The 17,991-nt window shown below is 58.9% G+C and overlaps 1 protein-coding gene across 15 annotated transcripts in view; it reads left to right on the plus strand.

The window, feature by feature from the left end:
- Positions 1-17,991, plus strand: part of TNS1 (tensin 1) — a 183,928-nt gene that overhangs the window by 77,918 nt on the left and 88,019 nt on the right. For 13 of the 15 annotated variants that reach the window (XM_036022866.1, XM_036022867.1, XM_036022864.1 and 10 more), the window contains 3 exons: positions 10,269-10,310; positions 11,082-11,132; positions 16,984-17,033. In XM_036022866.1, coding sequence (XP_035878759.1) covers positions 10,269-10,310; positions 11,082-11,132; positions 16,984-17,033 — 143 coding nt within the window. Of the gene's footprint in view, positions 1-10,268; positions 10,311-11,081; positions 11,133-12,073; positions 12,215-15,536; positions 15,784-16,983; positions 17,034-17,991 lie in introns of those variants that run through there. The other 2 variants (XM_036022875.1, XM_036022877.1) reach the window with 2 other exon arrangements.

A 17,991-nucleotide genomic window follows, 5' to 3' on the forward strand; every position in this document is an offset into this window, starting at 1 on the left:
CGCCCCCCAGCATACATCACCATCTGATAAGCTATGAGTCTTATTTAATTATCTTGTTTAAGAGGCCCTCCCCCCTCCCCCACACCAGCAGCATGTAAATTCCATGACAGGGGATTTTTATCTGTTGTGTTCACTGCTGTATCCTCACTGTCTGGCACCTAATTAGGTACTCAACACATGTTTATTGAGCGACTGAAAGACAGGCATTCAGCTGGATGCCTGGTGCAGATTAGGTGCTCAGTAAACGAGACAGCCTAGTGGGGGGCCTGCCTCCAGCTGGGCACTCTGTGCTGTCCCCAGGGAGTGGGAAAGTGGCCCAGGGGAAACGGGAGAAAGTTAGGCTCCCCCCTGAGAGCACTCAGCACCTGTTTCCTCACCGCAGGCGAGGCAAGCGCTCTGAGCAGGTTCACAAGAGGGAGGAAAGGGCGGGCTGGATTCTTCCTTCCTTTTCCATTCTCTGCCTGCCCTTCAGCCTCTGCAGGGCTGGGTTCAGCCGCCCCCCAGCCCCCTCCCTCTTGTGGCACACTGTCTGTCTGTCTGTCATGTTTTCTCTTGGTCCCCAGCTCACCCATCTTGCTTAAATCCTACCCCCCCCACCCAGTCCACCCCTGGGATCAGGACCATCATCCTTGGGCACAGAATTTTGGCCCAGCCTCTGGCCCCTGCCAGCCAAACACATTTTCCAGCCTGTGCCAGGCCAGCCAGGGCAAAGTGGCTTAATCTTCAACCAGTGTTTTCATCTCTTGCTCAACAGATGTTGCCTCAGGCCTTGAGTAGAAGGGTCCTAGGGTCATCTCCCTCCTGTGGGGTCCCCGGGCGGGGGCAGGATGGAGAGGGGAGAGGCCTGGTTTGCCACAGACACGCCTGATCCTTGGAAAGAGCTGAAGCAGCTTTTCTCAACTTCTGAAAAATAAGAATCCAAAGGAACTTCCCGAGGGTGACAGCCAAACGGAGCGGCCACCGAGGTCGGCTGTGTGTTGAGTCCTTGTGCATGTGCAGCCTGGCACTCAGGGGACCCGGCCGGGGGGAGATGGGCCGGCCCCATGGAGGGTGCTTGAGGTGTCCTTGGGAGTCGGAGGTCAGGGAGGGGTGTCTGTGGGAAGAGGAGGGCGATGGGGAATGGCGATGCTAGGTAGGTTTCACTTACAGCAGGAATCAGAGCCGTAGGGAAAGTTAACCCTCGTACAGAACTTTCTATTTGCCCACCTGTGTGCAGAAAGTTTTACAAAAATCAGCTCATGTGTTCTGCACCACAATGCGGCAAGGGAGGTGCCTTGATTATCCAACATCGCAGGGGCGGACCTGCGGCCTGCGGCCACAGAGACGTCCAGAGGGGGGCCTGGGATTTCGACTCAGCTGTCTGGCATCTCAGAGTCCACCCTTGTACCGTTGATAATGACAGATGGCACTCTCACTCGCACAGCAGCTGTGGTCTTCCAAGCCCTTCCCCTGACCCTGGGGCCGTGGGAGCCTATGGTGACTCGTGCGGAAGCCTGGGCAGGGGAAGCCCGTCCCGGTCAGCGGGGTCGGGGCGGGGGGGGGGGGGGGTGTGGAGCAGGCCGTGCAGCGCAGCACGGGGGCTCAGAAAGGCTCCGTGACTGGTTCCTCGTCCCACCCAGTGGGGTTTGGGGTTCCTGGTTTCGCTTTCTCCCCAGGGGCCCCGGTGCCTGTGTTGACCCTCAGTGCCTGATGACTCGGGGGCACCTCTGGATGTCTTCCTCTAAATGGCACTGGCCTCGCGCTGGCCTGCCTTGCTTCTCTGCTTGCCAGGGGGCCTGGCGTTTAGGGCAGGGCCTGCCATCCATCCCACCAGCAAACGTTTTCTGAGCACCTGCCTGGTGCCGGGCTCCGTTTTCACGCTGGAGCCTCGGGGCTCTTTGCTGCCAGGGCCCGGCCTCCTAGTAGAAGGCAGGTGGGCGTGGGTCAGGCCTGGTGTCCCAGAAGGGAGAGGGTCTTCGATGCTGTCTCGTCAGACCCTCCTTTAAACACAAGGGAACCGACACCCTGAGAGTTACAATACATGCGAACTGTATTTTTATTGCGGTAAAATACACACAACACCACATCTACCGTCTCAAGCATTTTTGAGTACGCCTTTCAAACCGTAACGGCCTCTCCCCCTCCCCCGGGCAACCACCGTTCTGATGCCCAGCAGCTCACAGAAGGTGAAGTTGCACAATGTTTGTTCCCTCGTGACTGGCTCGTCTCACTGAGCGTGAAGTCCTCGGCGTGTCCGTGTGCTGAGGCGTGTGTCGGCGGGGTGACCCCCTCCGTGTCGAGGCTGTTCCGTCCCGCTGGGAGTGCAGACCACCGTTTGCCCTTCCCCTCGCCTGTCCGTGGGCACTCGGGCTGTTTCCACGTTCTCGCTGTCGTGGGCGATGCTGCTGCGGACGTGAGTGTGTAAATGTCTCTTCGGGTCTCTGCTTTCACTGCTTTCGGTACCTACCCACAAGGGGAATTCTGGATTACACGGTCCTTCTGGTTTTTGTGTGGGGTGGGGGGAGATCACCATACTGTTTCTCACAGTGCCCGTATGCCATTCGAGTCCCACCGATAGCGTACCAAGGTCCTAGTATCTCCACATCCTCACGGAAACTCTTTATTTTATGTGTTGTTCTCTATGATAGGTATACTAATGGGTGTGAGGTGGTGGCCCTAAATTTTCAAAGGACATGAGATCAGGAAGCCCCCGTGTCAGATGTGGGCGAGAGGGTACCTTGCTGCCTTGTGGCCCATGAGAGGCTGTGAGTTACCTGGTGCCAGGAAAGGCGTGGGGCCTCTCGGGCCGGCATGGCCTCCTTGCTCTCCATCCTGCGGAGAGCCGCTGGCGATCGCTTTAGTTGGTTCGAACTCCAGGCCCTAATGCGTGTCGTCTGAGGGCCCTGAGTAGGTCACGGGCCTCCGTCTGTGGGAGCTTCTTGAAAATGGAGCACTGCCAGGAGACAGGAGTCTGACGGAGCCTCGACTTTCAAAGAAGAGAGCCGCCTGTGGGCATTGCCACCCAAGGGGGCTTCCCAGAGCCGTGAGGGGGTTGGGAAGGCCAGTTTGTGCCGCAGCGACAGGGGCTTAGTCCAGGGAGGGAAAATACGGGGGGAGGAGGTGCAGAACGAGAGTGAGAATTGTCGAAGGACAAGTTGGCTTATTTTCTTCTGCTGTCAAAAGCAGAGCCTGGTAGGTGGAGGGTCTTACAGAGGGGAGGAGGCTTGGGTTAAAGAAAAATGATCCGGGTAACCCACCGTCCCAATATGCAAGGTTGTGGGTTCAGTCCTCTGTCGGGACACATGCACGGATTGACCAGTGGATGCATAAAGAACTGGGACAACAGATCCATGTTTCTCTTCTCTCTCTCTTTCAACTTAAAAAAAAGGTAAAAAAAAAAAAAAGAAAAAGAAAAAGCTCCCTAACACCAAAAATGGCCCAATGGGGGCAATCTGCGGGAGTTGCTGTCTGTCCCGGAAACACACATGTACTCACCGACACCTGCTAGGGGTGAGGCAGGTGCTGGTGCGAGCTGCCCTCCCTGGGGAGTGTCTGGGTGGAAGTCCTCAGGACCCACCGAGGGCCTGCTCTCGGGCTGCACTGTGAAGGAGCGTGGTCCCTGGAGGTTAGGGCATCCACAAATGGGCTGACCACCTCCCCTATGACCCCCACTAGGAGACGCCCCAGTTTGGTGAAGGGCTGACCCTCGGGTAGCCATGCTCAGGGGGAAGAGAGAGAGAGAACTATGCTGTGGAAACAATTAGTGCTGGACTAGGGCATTCTGACCAGAGGTGGCCTCGGCATCTAGGGAAGGAAGCGATCCGTTGGTGCTTTGATGGTTGAGGAAGTCGTGGCCTGTTCTGAGTCCAGTTGAGGACGGGAGCACATGAATGAGGGGAGGGAAGAAGGAGAGAGGACCTTGCAGAAGGTGGCAAGGCTGAAACAGAGAAGGGGCAAGGCCTTGGTACCTATTTCCAAGACTGACGGGGCCCCAGCAAATCCAGTTCCTTGCTGGGGGGTGCGGGGCCAGGCAGTGTCGTCTCACTTTGGTGGCTCTGGCTGAGAGTGTGGACATGGAGGCGGGAGCAAGCATGGCGTGCGTGGTGGGCAGCGAGGAGGTATGAGCAGAGGCTGCAGGCAGGTAGGGGAGAGCGGGGAAGGCAGTGGAATCCACCCGAGGAGGAAGGGGCCACTTAAGGGCGGAGTCCAAAAGTCATAGTGGGGAACTTGAACTTGATGAGCTAAGCACTGAGAGCCATTATGAGTCCTTGAGTGGGGAAATGACCCACAGCGGGCTTTGAGAGTGGGGAGTCAGCTGCCAGCTGTGGGGTGTGGCTCAGTGGTGAGGGGGCAGCCAGGAGGAGGGCTGGGCAGACCTATGAGCTTGGTGCAGGTGCTCAGTCAGTGTGGGGTGGGGAGGGTCTGGCCCGGGCGACCAGAGAGGCCTGGAGGACGGGCCTGCGAAGCACAGACTCCCAGTTCCCTGGCAGACAGGTAAGGAGAGCAGCATCCTGTGGGGAAAGTGGCAGGAAAGGGTAAGAAATATTCCAGCCGGGCTGGACCAGCCCGGGGAGCATGTACGAGCCAGTTGGGTGGAGTGCCCGCAGCTGCCCAGCCTCAGCCAGGACTCGGGTGCTGGTCCCTGAGCGTGAATTGAGAAGGGCCTGAGGACAGGAGTGGGCTTGCCCAGGCCCCTCCCCGGGAGAGGAGGGGGTGCATGCAGGGAAAATCAGGCATCACATTTCACTTAATCACATCCAGCCTGTTCTTTTTCTCTGGTGGCCTTGGCCTGCCTAGAAGAAGATGTTGTCCCTGGAGAAGCTTCACCCCGACACTTGGGGGTCTTGGGCTGCTGGCTTCCCCTTCCCCGCCCACCCTGGCCGTTCCGGCCCTCCCTGCGCTGTGCCCTCCCTCCAGCCCCTGGCCCTTATGCGCCCAACAGCTCCCCCTCCCAGGATGATGGGGAATAAACATGTGGTGAGGGGTGAACCCAGGGTTTGAGGTGCAGACTTGAGCCCTAATGGAGCTGCCGGCCTTCCCAGAGACTCGGTTTCCTCACCTGCCCGAAGGGGTTCAGAGTGGTCGGGCTGCGGCTGCTGCAGCCCCTGCTCTGGTTGTTTTGCTGTCATCTGTCGGTGGTCCCCCCGAGACAGGCTGTGTGGGGGGTGTGCCGTGTGCCAGCCTTGTCACGCCCCCTCTGAGTGCCCAGTAAATGGTGCTTCTCTTTTGCTTTCAGCCCCCTCCCTCCATCTGCCTGGGTTGTATTTTTAGAACAAGGGAGCCTGGAATAACTTGCTCCGGGTCCTGGGGCCGAGGACATTCCAGCCCCTGCGGCCCTACCCGGCAGCTACCTTCCCCTCCTAACACGCGGCGCTGCTCGTGACCTCACAGTTCGTCGCCATGGCAGTAGCTGTGATGTCACGGGGTCCTTTTGCCCTGAAAAGCCGCCCAGATTCCAGGCCTCCCAGGGGGCAAGAGTGGGGAGGGCTGGAGGGGTGGAGTGGGGAGGGTGTGAGGAATTTCTGGATGGAATGTTCCTCTGGAGGCTGAGTCCGCATTCTGCACCAGCCCTTCCCCCCAGGCCCAGGCTTGGGCACCTCCCCCCACCCGCTATGGCCCTCTGTCTTTTCCTTCCTCTGAAACAGCCGCCCACAGATACATTTTTTTCCCAGCCCACCCTCCCTGCAGGCCGCTGACACGGCCTACTATGTGAAGGTCCGGGCAGTCTCCCAGCCACCCCGGCCCTGCAGAATGGCCCCTGCCGGGGCCCACACAGTTGGCGGTGGGTACATGCAGGCTTGGACAGGGCATGCGTGTGTTTTGGAGAAAAAAACTGACGAAAGGATGTGCAGCTTTCCTTATCCACCCCGTGGCTCACAACCCCTCACGTTCAGGAAGTCCCCTCTGATGTCTGATCTCAGCCTCTCCTGCTGCAGCTCGTTTCCTCCTCTTCCTATGGAAGTGTACTGGAGACAGCTCTTCCTCTGCAGGACCTGGGACTATGAGTCTTTAAGTCTCAGAAAGCTTGTTCCCAACAGGAGGGCAGTTGATTTAAGGCTCAGAGGAGCTGAATGGGAATCCTCTCCAGGGAGAGGAGACAGAGTGTGAAGGGGTGGATGTAAGGAGCAGGGTTCAAGTACCAGCCCTCTTACCTACTAGCTGTGCGACCCTCAGTCTTCTCAACTGTAAAATGGGTCAGTGCTTACCTTGTGCACATTGGTTATGAATTTGGTTATGAGGGTTGGTGACCATGGCAGCAAAGAACCTGATACTGTGCCCAGGCTTGCATTAACACGTGATGAGTGATTGTTGTTATCTTGTTAACATTGTGAGAGGCATCTCCAGACCAGGGCCAGGAGGAGGTAGGCCAGTGAGGTGCTTCGGGTGCAAAATTCCCGGAGGCGTTGCTCTCAGAATTGTGTGCATGCACTTGGAGCACCCCGAGAATGAACATCTCCTTAAATTTTCTGCCCTTCAGCCTCTTCCCAGTCGCTGCCTTGCTCCAGACCCCTGGGTTTGAGTTCCTAGAATAGAAGGACCCTCGAAGAGCAAAACTTGGTTGTCAAGTGGCACCAGGTCCCAATGCGGCCACCTGCTCCTGAGCTGGATTTGAGTTGTGCTGCCTGGGGGGAGGAAGGGGTACCCTGAAAGACGCTGGGTGTGGCTGTGGTCAGCTGCCCTCTGCTTTGGAAAGCCTGGGTCCTCAAGATCCAGGTTTTATCCTGGGACTGGGCAATGGAAGGAGACAGAAGGGGGCAGCCCCTGTCTGGGCTCCGTTTGCTCCCTCCTGCAGCTGAACCTCAGGAGGAAGGAAGGGAAGAGCCCACAGGGAGGGGCCTGGCTGATCTGCCTGCAGGCTGGCTGGGGGGGTGGGGCCAAGGGGCTGCAAGGTGAGCTCAGCAGTGGGCTTTACAAGACTGGTACCAACCCAGTCATGCCATTTACTTCACCCTGAGAGGCTGGGTGAGTCAGACCCCTCTGCACCCCAGTATCCTTATCTGTGCATCAGGGAGGGAGGACATTCTATCTGAAGTCCCTCTCAGGGCTGCTCTGAGGAGTGCTGTGCAAGGATGGAGGGTGTGTGTGTATACCTTTGTGTGCATGTGTGTTGTGGGGGTGGGTGGGTGTGTCTGTGCTGAAGGGGCTCTGCCAGCCTTTGGAACTCCGAGGCTGCCACCTCAGGAACCACAGCTTGGCGTGACCGGAGAACCTCCCTATAGCACACCCCAGCCTCCCTGCAGGGCCTGGAGCAGGCTTGGCCTCAGGGGAGGCCCACCCTCCTGTTAGCAGTCCCTTGCTTTTCTCATTCCCAGCCGACCCAGAGCTGGCAGTTCCTGGGAAACAGAGAAGCAGGACTCCAGTCCCCGGAGGACTGGGGCGGAGGGGCGGGGTGGGGAGCACAGCGTGCATGCTGGGCTGTGTTTGCAAATACTGCAGGAAAGCGCTGGGTGTTTAGGTCAGGAGGGGTTTTTGGAAATTTTTAGCTCTTCAGAAAGCATCTTGACCAGTAACATGAAGGCATTTGATGGCTGGCAAGCGTCTTTCTGTGGCCCATCTCCAGCTGGCACGGGGAAAGGGGTGGGGGCCAAGAGGACGGTGCTCAGATGATTGTTGGCAGGGAGAGAAGTTTCTCTTGCACTGCTGAGGCCTGTGGTTTCTAATATTGACTCCAACTCCCTGGTCTGCTTCGCGCCAGACAGGGGAGGGGTGGGGCAGGAGGGTCAAGGTGGGGCAGGGTGGGCCTGGGAGGGCCCGGGAGTGTGTGGGGTGGAGAGGATAAATGAGTGCTAGCCTTTACCGAGCACTTCCGAAGTGCCAGGCCCTGTTCTAAGTGCTCGATGTGCTTCCTCTCATTGGAGCCTTACCACACAGGGCCCGCCTGTCCTGCTGAGGAGCAGCAGGGACGGAGTGGCCTGCTCGAGTTCACACGGTTAGCAGTCGAGAGAGAGAGAGAGAGAGAGAGAGAGAGAGAGAGAGAGAGAGAGAATGTGGCCCCGCAGTCTGCTGCCGATGCTGCTAGCTGAGACCAGCGCTTCTCCAAGTGTCGTCCCCGGACCTGGAACCCTGTTAGAAATGCACGTTCTCGGGTCCCTCCAGAAGTCTGCTGGATAACCCTCTGGGGAGAGCCCAGCACCCGCGTGTCAACAGCCTCCAGGTGTTTCTGAGGCACCCTCAAGTTCAAGGCCCTCTGGCTCTGACACTCTGCCCTTTGGGGGAGTCCAGGCCTCCTAGGAGGCTTCACCCAGAGCAGAATGAGGGCTCTTCAGGGCCTGTGATTCCCTGGGGCAGGCGCTTCATCTCCAACTTCTCCATCTCACCCCACTTCTGAGCCACCCTACCTGGGCCGGCTGGGTCAGCAGACTGTGGAGAGTGAGGGCTTCGGAGGCGGGGGGAGCTGGGTGCAGGCTCAGTTCTGCTGTGCAGCCTCTACATACAGAAGGCCCCTGGGGTCTGCCCTCCAGAAGGGCTCCTCCTCCCCCAGGGCACCAAAGAGGGGGTAGTAGTCAGTCCTAGCCCGAGGTCTCCACGGGAGCATTACAGAGCCCTGGGCCAGAAGAGGCAGGTGGGGGTCAGAGGGCCAGGATTGCCCAGTGGGCTCATTTGCGCCCTGCTCAGTGGCCTGTGGCTCAGGAGTTGGGGCTCTGGGAGATGGCTGGGTGAGGAGTAGGGCCGGACTGGGAGCGGGTGGAATGTGTCACCTGTACTCCTCCAGAGCCGTCCTCAGACTCCAAGGGAACAGACCTGGGGCTGGAGGGGCTGACTGGTGTACCTCCCCACCTCCTACCCCATTCCTGGACCCTGTCCTTTCTTCCTGGCCCTGAACAGCTCAGGAGTTTCACGCCCTGGAAGGAAGCGTCGGCCTCAGCGGCCCGTCTTCTAGGCAGCAGGGGTAGAGTCTGGGCTGTTGCCAGAGAGAGCGTGGCAGCCTGCGTGCAGCTCAGCCGGCTGTCTTCCTCCGTGCCCGTCCTGGCCCGCTTCTCGCTGGTGCCGGGACCTCTCCGTGGTCATCCTGTCAGTTCCCCTGTCTTCACACACCAGCAGCTCAGCGGCAGGTCCCGGGCTGGGGCTGGGACCGGCGCTTCCGACTCTGAGACGCTCTGTCTTAACCTGGCCCACGCTGGTCTCAGCAGAGGCTTGTTCCATGACCTTGACAGCTCTGTCCATGTCCTTCTGCACGGTTCAAGGGCCCCTTTTAACCACTTCACTGAGTCAGAAATGCAGCCCTAGGAGCTGTGGTCAGGAGGCGGCCTTGGATTGGGAATCTTGTCTCCTGTTTTGGGGAGTCCCAGGAGCCCAGTTTTAAGGATGCCTGTAGCAGAAAGCACGTCTTTGGGCTGGGAAGGGGAAGAGAGGCACCAGGGTGAGGGGCAGGACCAGCCCACAGGTATGTATCCATGACATGCTCTCCATCAGTCCCTGGCATGAGGGGTATTGCAACCAAATTGGTAAAAATGCTGCTTTGACTCTTTTGGAGGCAGGTGGGATAAGAATCACAAATAAAGCAAGTCATGTTCCTAGGATGCAGTTATTCATGTGCTAATGGCCAGATAAACACAGATAGCAAGACTGAATGGAGTTGGGAGGTGGGAGAGAGAGTCCTTCTTGCTGGGGTGTTCCTCGAGGGCTTCTTGGTGGAGGGGAGCTTGTAGGAAAGGAAGGGAAGCTGTTCCACAAGGAAAGGCTTGGATGTGGGGAACAGTAAGGGGGTCCACAGGGCCGGTCTGGATGGAGGAGAGCTTCGAGCATGAGAACTGAGGTCTGAGGGGGCAGGGCCAGTGGTGGGAGGCCTCGAAAGGCCAAGTTAGGGTTCCGGCAGGCCTCCCATCCAGGCTGCTGCCATCTCATACAAAGGTGGGGTTCAGATCCTGTTGTCCCCATGAGTAGCTGATGACTTGGGACCCCTCATTTAACTTGTACAGTTGGGCTCAAGAGTAATAACAGTACCTGCCTCACAGGGTTCCTGAGTGGGACGGCATTGTTGGAAATGCCTGATGTGTTGGGACAATGACTGTTCCTTGCTCCTGGTCCCTTTCTGAGGGGTCAGCGCCTGCCCAAGTCAGAGGTCTGGGCGAGGTGTGTCAAACTGGTTGTGGATAGTACCAATTAGGATGCTTTTTATTTTCCAAACTCAGCCTCCCACCTTGGGGATGGCCGGGTTACATCTGAGTCCTTGGGCTGGCGTCATGTCCTGCCTCAGGAGGCATCCTCGTGGCCACCAGCCTTGGAGAGAGAGCCCACCGGGGGCTGTGTGTCCTGAGGCCTCACACTGCGTTTCCCTTTGCCCACAGCCGATCAACACCGAGAGTGCACCGAAGAATGTAGTGGACGTGGTGAGTGGCTGTGGGCGGGCGTGGTGGCGGGGAGCGGCCTGGGGAGGCTGGAGAACGGAAGGTGGGTTTGGGGAACGTGACCAGATACATGTGTCTGGGGACGTCCTTCTGGAGTAGATATGGGGAGCTTGGGGGAAGTGGTGGGGATAAGAGTGACCGTTGGGAGCCTGCATATTTGGAAGTGGGTCGCTGGGGAGCCGGGCAAGCCGAGTGGGAGAGGCGGGGGTGGGAGCAGAGACAGGCCAGTGGTTAGATGTGGGTTTCTCGATTACATATGGAGAAATTGAGAAAGCCAGGCGGGTCTTTCCAAGTAGATCTTTCTGACTCAGCAGAGACACAGTTTCCTCAAGGCTGCATGGAAGAGGAAGAGGAAAAAGTCAGTGGGTCCTGCAGTGGGGAAACTGAGGCTAGCAACTGGGAGGCACCTCCTGGCAGTGGCCGGTATTGAATGGATTGGAATGGAAGACTTGGGTTTAACTCCTGACTCCTCCAAGCTTCTAAACGTGTGACTGGAGACGAGTCGTGCACCTGTCTGTGCCTTAGTTTTCTCATCGGCAAAGTGAGAGTGTTTCCCACAGTTGTCACTGGACACAGAGAAGGGGGCTTGATGAGCTCTGAGAGAGACCTTTAGAGGACAAAGAAAGGTTAAATGAACAGTCAAGTCCCCCACGCCCTCACCCCGCACCCCTGCCAAACCCGCAGGTGCTACACCTGGTGCCTCTGGGGTGCTGTCCCTGACTCCCTCGCTGACTGCCTTGTCTCTGTCTGCAGGGAGAAGGAGCCTTCCGGGGTGCAAACACTCGGAAGAGTCTTGAGGAAGACGTAAGTATGGGGAAGGGACGGGGAAGGAAGTGGCTGGGCCCCTGGTGCTCAGAGGGCACGGGCGGGGGGTGGGTGGCCGATGCCTCACACCTGTCCTGTTGGGTAGGGTGTCTCTTTCTCCTCTCCTGAAGCGCAGGCAGGAGTTGTCCATCTTGGTTGCCGAGCTGGGGAGGAGGGGCTGGGATGGTGAGCAGGCCCCCTCTGCTTATACACTGGGCCTCAGTCTTGGCCTTGGCCTCCTGGGCAGTTGGGTCCGGAGATCATTTGCCCATCACTTTGCCAGGGCGGGAGGGCGGAAGGGGGAGGGCTCTGTGAGGCCTGCCTGGGTGGTAAGTGAGTGGTCACCAAGGTAAGGGCAAGGTAAGGGGACTGAGCAGCGCTGTAGCAAGAGGGACTAAGGGCAGAGATGAAGGGAGACTCTTGAGCCCTCAGAGGGTCATTGGACCTTGGGGCACTGCAGGTTCTGCTTCTTTGGAGAGAGGAGTCCTTGAAAATGACAGAATCCTTTGTGTGGCTTTAGTGCCATTGACTCAGAAGGAAGCCGGAAGGAGGGCCCGCTGGTCCACCCTGCTCCTCCTGCCATGCATTTTTGGTGGAGGTCAATGAGCACCCTCCTTAAATGGAAGGACCCCAGCAGGGGCCAAGCGGGCTCCCCCAGGACCCTGCTTTGAGCAAGGCTAGTGTCGAGCTCATTGTCCCACCCCCGGAGCAGACACCCAACAGAGCTGGGCCTTGCCCTTTCTTCCCTGCCCTCTTCGGACAGTTTGCCCCTCTGCTGGCCCCTCCATCCTTGCCCGCCCTGATCTGCAGAGGAACAGGGAGTGGTTTTGGCGGTTGGCACAGGGGGAGCTGTTGATGGCATGAGGCCCTATCATCTGACAGCTGCCTGACCCACAGTGGGGAGGGCCCCACAGGGAGGCGCTGGGGCCGCAGGAGGCGGCTTCTGCAGGCGGCAGCACTTCTGCGGTGAGCCCACCGCCACTGCCACATTGCCCCGGGGCTGCCCTGCAGGCGGAGGGGAGGCGTCCTCCAGGAGGAGCAGGAGCATGCCTCTCCGATTAGTGGGGAAGGCTCTGTTCAAGGTACGATGGGCCCTGTGGGCACGGAGTGCTCGTGGTGGGGAGGAGTCCTGTCTCAGTCTGTGATGTTTCTGGGGCTGGGGTGCAGGGAGATTTTAATTCTTTGTGTACCTACTACTGAGGATTAACTAGCTTAATGCACGACAAAGCATAGGCTATGTGCTCAATAAACGGTAGCTATTCTTGTGACAGTTGTTTTGGTGGTGGGCCAGGCGCTGGTATTTTTGGATGCCCATGACATCCCCAGTGGCAGATGCTGTGGCCCCACTTTGTAGATAAGCGCACAGAGGCTTGGAGGGGCTCGGGGACTCAGTGCCTTGTCCACTTCTTCCCGGGACCACTGCTTAGATCTGGTGTTACCGGGGACTCCCAGCCCTCGGCCGGGGGATGGGGTGATGGTGTGTAAACCAAGACTGGTAGCCAGTGGTCTAGAATCTCTGACAAGTCAGGTCCTAGAGCTGTGGCTCCCACAACCGCCTGGGTCAGACAGACCCTGCAGTAAGAGAGAAGTTAGACCTCATGACGGAGTTTATGGCACAAGGGTGTGCATGGCTTTGGTCCTGGGGAAGATAGAGGTGGCTCTTACGTTGCAACTGGAGGAGGGTTTTTTTGGTGGGTGGGGGGAGTTTTGTTGATCTGGGATGAATGCGTAAGGGCTGGATAGGGTGGTGTCTGGTCTGGATATGGGAGGAGGGGCACGAGGAGTTTGGTGGTTCGTCTAGTCTAAGGAGTGCGTGGAAGGCTAGGCCGATTCCGGAGCAGCCTGCCGTCGTGCACAGGAGGAGAGGAAACCCAAGGTTTAGGTCTGAGACACCTCTGTTCCAGGTTGGATGGCTTCGGGGTGACTGAGGCACTCCCCTGCCCAGCCAGCGGGCTGTCCTGCAGCCTCCCCCGGGGTGAGGGGACCCATTTTCAAGGCAGCGGGGTGGCTGGAGCGCTGGGCCTGCTGCTGGGATAAGATGCCTGTTTGTCGAGCTGTTTTCCTGTCTCTGGCCCATGGCCCAGGATCCGGGGCAGGAGTGGCTGTTTCCCTCCGCCGGTTGGTTTGTAGTGGAGTCTGTGGATGGTGTGTGCTGTGTCGCACTTTGTTGTGGAAAAATCCAGGCTGGTGGGCAGGAAGGGGAGAGGAAGGGGTGTGGCTGGAGGGGCTGGTGGCGAGGGAGGGGTGGCCAGGGCCCCCGAGGAGACACAGGAATGGGGATAGGCTCCTGACGTAGGTTCGTCACCACTCTCTGGCTGCCTGACGCGGCCCCCGGCATTGCTTACCGACCCTCCTCCCAACCGTGTCCCCTGGGGACCGGGGCTCAGGAAACAGCTTTTCTTTTGGTCCAGAGCTGTTGTGTTTGGTCTGCGGACCTCAAAGGAAGGCAGGACTCTTCCCACACAGTGGCTGCTCTGAACCAGCCCCACCCAAGTCCCGGCATTCCTGCTTCTTGCCCTACGGCGGGGGAGAAGGTGGAGAACACAGCCTAGGGTCATAGTGCCTGAGTGCCCGGGAATGGCTGAGGGGTGACTGGCACTGAGGACCGAGGCGAAGAGAGAGTTGGCCGGGTCTCTGCAGGAGGAAGGGTGGGGGCTGGACACCGGAAAGACCTTCGCTGATAGTGAGAGAAGTGAGACCCCGTTTTGGGGGAAGCTGCCGAATTTTCTTTGGCGATGCCCTTTCAGCAAAGAGGAGACTATTTTGGTGACAATGGGGGCTAGTTCTTGGTGCACGGGGAGTTGGATCAAAAGTCCTATCGTTGATCTTTGCCCTGGGAGGGGCTGGGAGGAAGTTCAGAACTGCGTGAGTCCAGGGCTTTGAGAGCCTCGGTGCGGAAAAGAATGGGATCACAGGCGGACAGACAGCTTATTTTTCTTTCCAAAATAAAACCTTTGTAGAGCCCTCTGGTAGTTTTCTCTAAGAGCTCGAAGCGAGCAGGGAGACGATGTGAAGTCCTGGGAGACTGTGCTGGACCCATTGCACAGAGAGGTGAAACCAAGGGCTCCGTGGAGGAGTACCTTCCTCCGTAGAATGTAAGCTCTCTGAGGTCAGGCCCCTGGCCTCTGGTCCTGCGGTCCCTGGTGCCTCGGATGCTGCCCGGCACACGGCCTGCAGCTCGCAGCGAAAGTTCCCGGAAGGAGCAAGCGTGCTCGAGGCCGGGGGCAGAGGTGACCGCATCTCGCCGCTGTCTCCCAGCCCTCTTGAGAGAGGCCTGCATGATGAGGCACGCCGGAAAACGCCCGTTTCTAGCCTCGCGGGTGAGGTCACCTGTGTGTTTGTGAGCATTAGGTTGTGTTTGCTCACAGGTCCCCCCCTCCAAACCGCCCCCCCCGCCCCCGCCGCCACGCCACCCACTGGTGGTTCTCTGGTTCTCACTCTGTGTCCACCAACCCTCGGATGTGTCACCCGTGCATGTCTGCTCTCTGCCAGCGAGCGTCACATGCCCCCAAAGTCTGCAGAAAACAGGAAGCCCCGTCAGCTAGAGGGCAGCCCAGTGATTCATCAGGGGATGACCGTCCAGCTGTTCGGCCCCATCCTCTGTGGCGGGGTCTCTGTCCGGGGCAGCTTCCGCCCCTCCCTCCCCTTCCCCGGCTGGCCCGCTGGAGCAGAGCGGGCTTGGACGTTGTCTTATCGCCTCTGGAGGTGGCATGGCCAGACTCTATTGGGGCCAAGTTTTTGTTTATCTTCCCTGGCTTTTTTTGGGGTGGGGAGACTAAAGAATGTGGAGTGTTGTAATGTTGGGAAGGGGGGTGGGGACACGGGAGCCAGCTCGCCTGCCCAGCTCATCCTTCTTACTCCTGTGCTGGGGGAGCTCCAGGCCCCCCTCGGCCCCCACCCCCCCGTCCCTTCCCCGAGCCCCTCTCAGTAGCCCCTTGTCTCCCTGTGCTTTCTGTGCCTGGACCCGTGGCCCCGGCCACACCTCATGCCTTGGCTACAGTTGTGGCTTCCAGTTGTTTGAAGCAGCTGTGGTGGCCTCCTCCAAAAGTGGCTGTGGATCAGCAACAGATGAAGCCCGAGCGGCTATTTATAGCCGGGTGGCCCCGGGGCCTGGAGCGGGGCCTGCGGCCTGGGGAGGCTCAGCGACTCCTCGTCAGGATCAGCAGAATGGAGACGGATGAAGTGTTGGGTTTCTGCGTTCCTCTGGGTGGGTAGTTTTGGAACAGCCTGGTCTGGGGCTTGAAAACCAAACACAACCCTCCTTACCCCCCCACCCCCGCCCCACGCCTGACTCATGCAAGCCCAAGTCCTCAGGGCCAGGAGAGCTGTGGAGACAGGGAAACTTTCCGCCCCGACAGCCCCACTTGGCTGTTTCTTCCTGCTGCTGCCCGCGGAGGCTGAGCTGCGCAGAGCTGGGTGGGAGCCCAGGCAGAGGGGACTCTGGGCACAGCCTCCTCGCGGGCTGATGGATGGAGGGTCCTCCGCTTAGGGGGGCTGCTGTCTTTGGGCTCGGCGGGGAGCTGGGCCCCCGAGCCCTCCCACTCCCACCTCGTAGGATCTGTGGGGCCTGGAGAGGGTGGAAGGGGGCTTCTGTCCTTGAGCTCCAGCCCGAGGCCTGAGGCTGAATCCCGCCCGTCGTCAGGACTTGGGGGTGAGTCGCTGTTGCCTCCGTTTCTCCTCTCGTCGGCGGGCTGTGATCCTGTCCCTCCAAGAGGTGGCTGTAACTTGGTGGTTGGGCACGGCTGGTTTCTGGGACGCCCGGGGATGTTCGGGAAGTGCCAGTGGGCTCAGAGGGCTCCGGCCGGGCCTGGGGGTCTAGAAGTCGCGTGTCCGATTCTGCATCGTGTGAGGAGGCTGAAAGGATGGCGGCCGGCGGCCGAGGTGATGCAGGGCTTTGATTTTCTGCAGAGGCGAAGGCAGGACTGTATCTCTTAACGGCCCTTTTCATTGTACTTGATGTAGTAACAGGAGCAACATGCACGTGCCTTATATGTATGTGTAATTCCTTTTGATCTTCAAACAACCCACAGGGATTGCCCCACTCTGCGTGGGGCATTACCGAGGCTCAGAGCGTGAGGTGATGCAGGGCAGCCCCGCCGGGTGCTGTGGGGCTCTGAGCCTGAGCTTTCCTCACGGCACTGTCAGGTGCCCTGGGATGCTTTGGACCCCAGCTTGGGCCCCTTTGCCTAGTTTTGTGCAAGCCGGCAACCTGAAAGAGGCAGTGGGTGAGGGGGTAACAGGCAATGGGTGGTGGGTCCTCGGGAGCGTGACTTGTTGCCTTAAGCTGCTCCCGGTTGGTGCACGTCATACCTGGCTGCTCTCATCTCTGAACGTTCGGTTGAAAGACTCGGTGTTGCTGCTTGACAGGAGGGACGTGTGGGGTGACGATGGTCGGAGGAGCAAGGTGTGGAGCTGGAGAGGGGGTGCTGTCCTCACCTTTGCTCCTCTCACGCTCGCGGTCTGTATTCTCCCCTCAGGCTTCCTATTTCGGTGGCCAGTCAATCACGATGCAATGAGTTTCCATCAGTCCAGTAACTGTTTTGTTGAGTGTGTGCTCAGTGCAGATGGCACCAGCCCAGGTGTGGGCCATTTCCGAGCGTCAGGTTTTATCCTTGGAGGGGAAAGGAAAGCCTGTCTCTTTGGGGGCTCCCACACACGCAGGCACACTCACGTGGAATTGGCATTGATTGCTTTGGGCATTGGGCTGCCTTGTTGCTGGGGTGTTAGGGTGCCCGGGCTGGAACGTGGGCAGAGGAAGGAGGATCTCTGTTTGCCCATGACCGTGACTGCGCCCATGGGTAGCTCTCTGCCTGCCTCCTCCATAATGCTGCTTCTCTTTTCTCTTTCCCAGGGCTCCACCAGAGTCACCCCGAGTGTCCAGCCCCATCCCCAGCCCGTCAGGTATGCCTGGCTATTGGGGGCACAGGGTGGGGGTGCTGGCAGTGAGGTCACTGTGGGTGTTCCCTGCAAGTCATGCCTTTGGGTCTCTGAGACTGAGGTCACGAAGCCAGCGACAGGGAGCATGGGCCATCGTGGAAGCCTCAGCCAGAGGGTGCAGGTAGATGCCCCTTGGCAAGGGCCACGTTCTGGGTTTAGCTGGAAGCCAGCCTTGAGCTGAGTTTTGTATCAACTTGCGTGATCTCATCTAGTCCTTGCAAAAAACCTGCATGGTAAATGTTTTATTCCCATTTGACAGATGAAAAACAGGTTCAGAGAGATGAGGTGACTTGTTCAAGGTCACACACAGGGACTCGGTGCCTTGCTGACCCAGAGCCTCTTTTCCCCGCATCCAGGTTCTCTGGTTCTCTGGCTTGGGCCTTTCCCTCTCAGCCTCACCTTTCCCCTTGAGGCTCCAGAGATGAATGAGGATTTGGCTCCACGAAGATGGGGCCTGAGCCAGAGGGAGCCTGGTGTGTGGCCGAAGCCCCCAGTGGGTTGTGACCCAGCTGCCCACTGCCCACAGACCTGGTCTGCTCTTTAGAAGACCCCTCCCCTCGACAGCTGAGAACCACCTCCGGGTGGGTGGGTGCACGGTGCAGTGCTGAGGTTGTCGGGCAGTGGCACCATTTCACCTGCGGCAGGCAGGGGCCTGAGGTGGGAACCCCACCTCCAAAGGCTGCAATGAGACGCTTATCTTTGGGGTGAGGAATGGCCGGGGTCAGAGCTCAAATCCACACAGTGCTTCTCACTCCTCCTGCCCCTGGCTGCTCCATCGCCAAACCCCATACACACAGCTGGGCTCAGAGTTAACCCTGGTTGAGACCGGGATTCTGCCGCTGTCCTGGCACCCTGGGCTGCCCTCCCCAGCGCCCCCCTTGCTTTGAAATGCCCTGGTGTATCCCTCCTGCTGCCCCTCCAG

The sequence above is a fragment of the Phyllostomus discolor genome, chromosome 4 (assembly GCF_004126475.2).
Source record: "Phyllostomus discolor isolate MPI-MPIP mPhyDis1 chromosome 4, mPhyDis1.pri.v3, whole genome shotgun sequence".
Classification (NCBI taxonomy): domain Eukaryota; kingdom Metazoa; phylum Chordata; class Mammalia; order Chiroptera; family Phyllostomidae; genus Phyllostomus; species Phyllostomus discolor.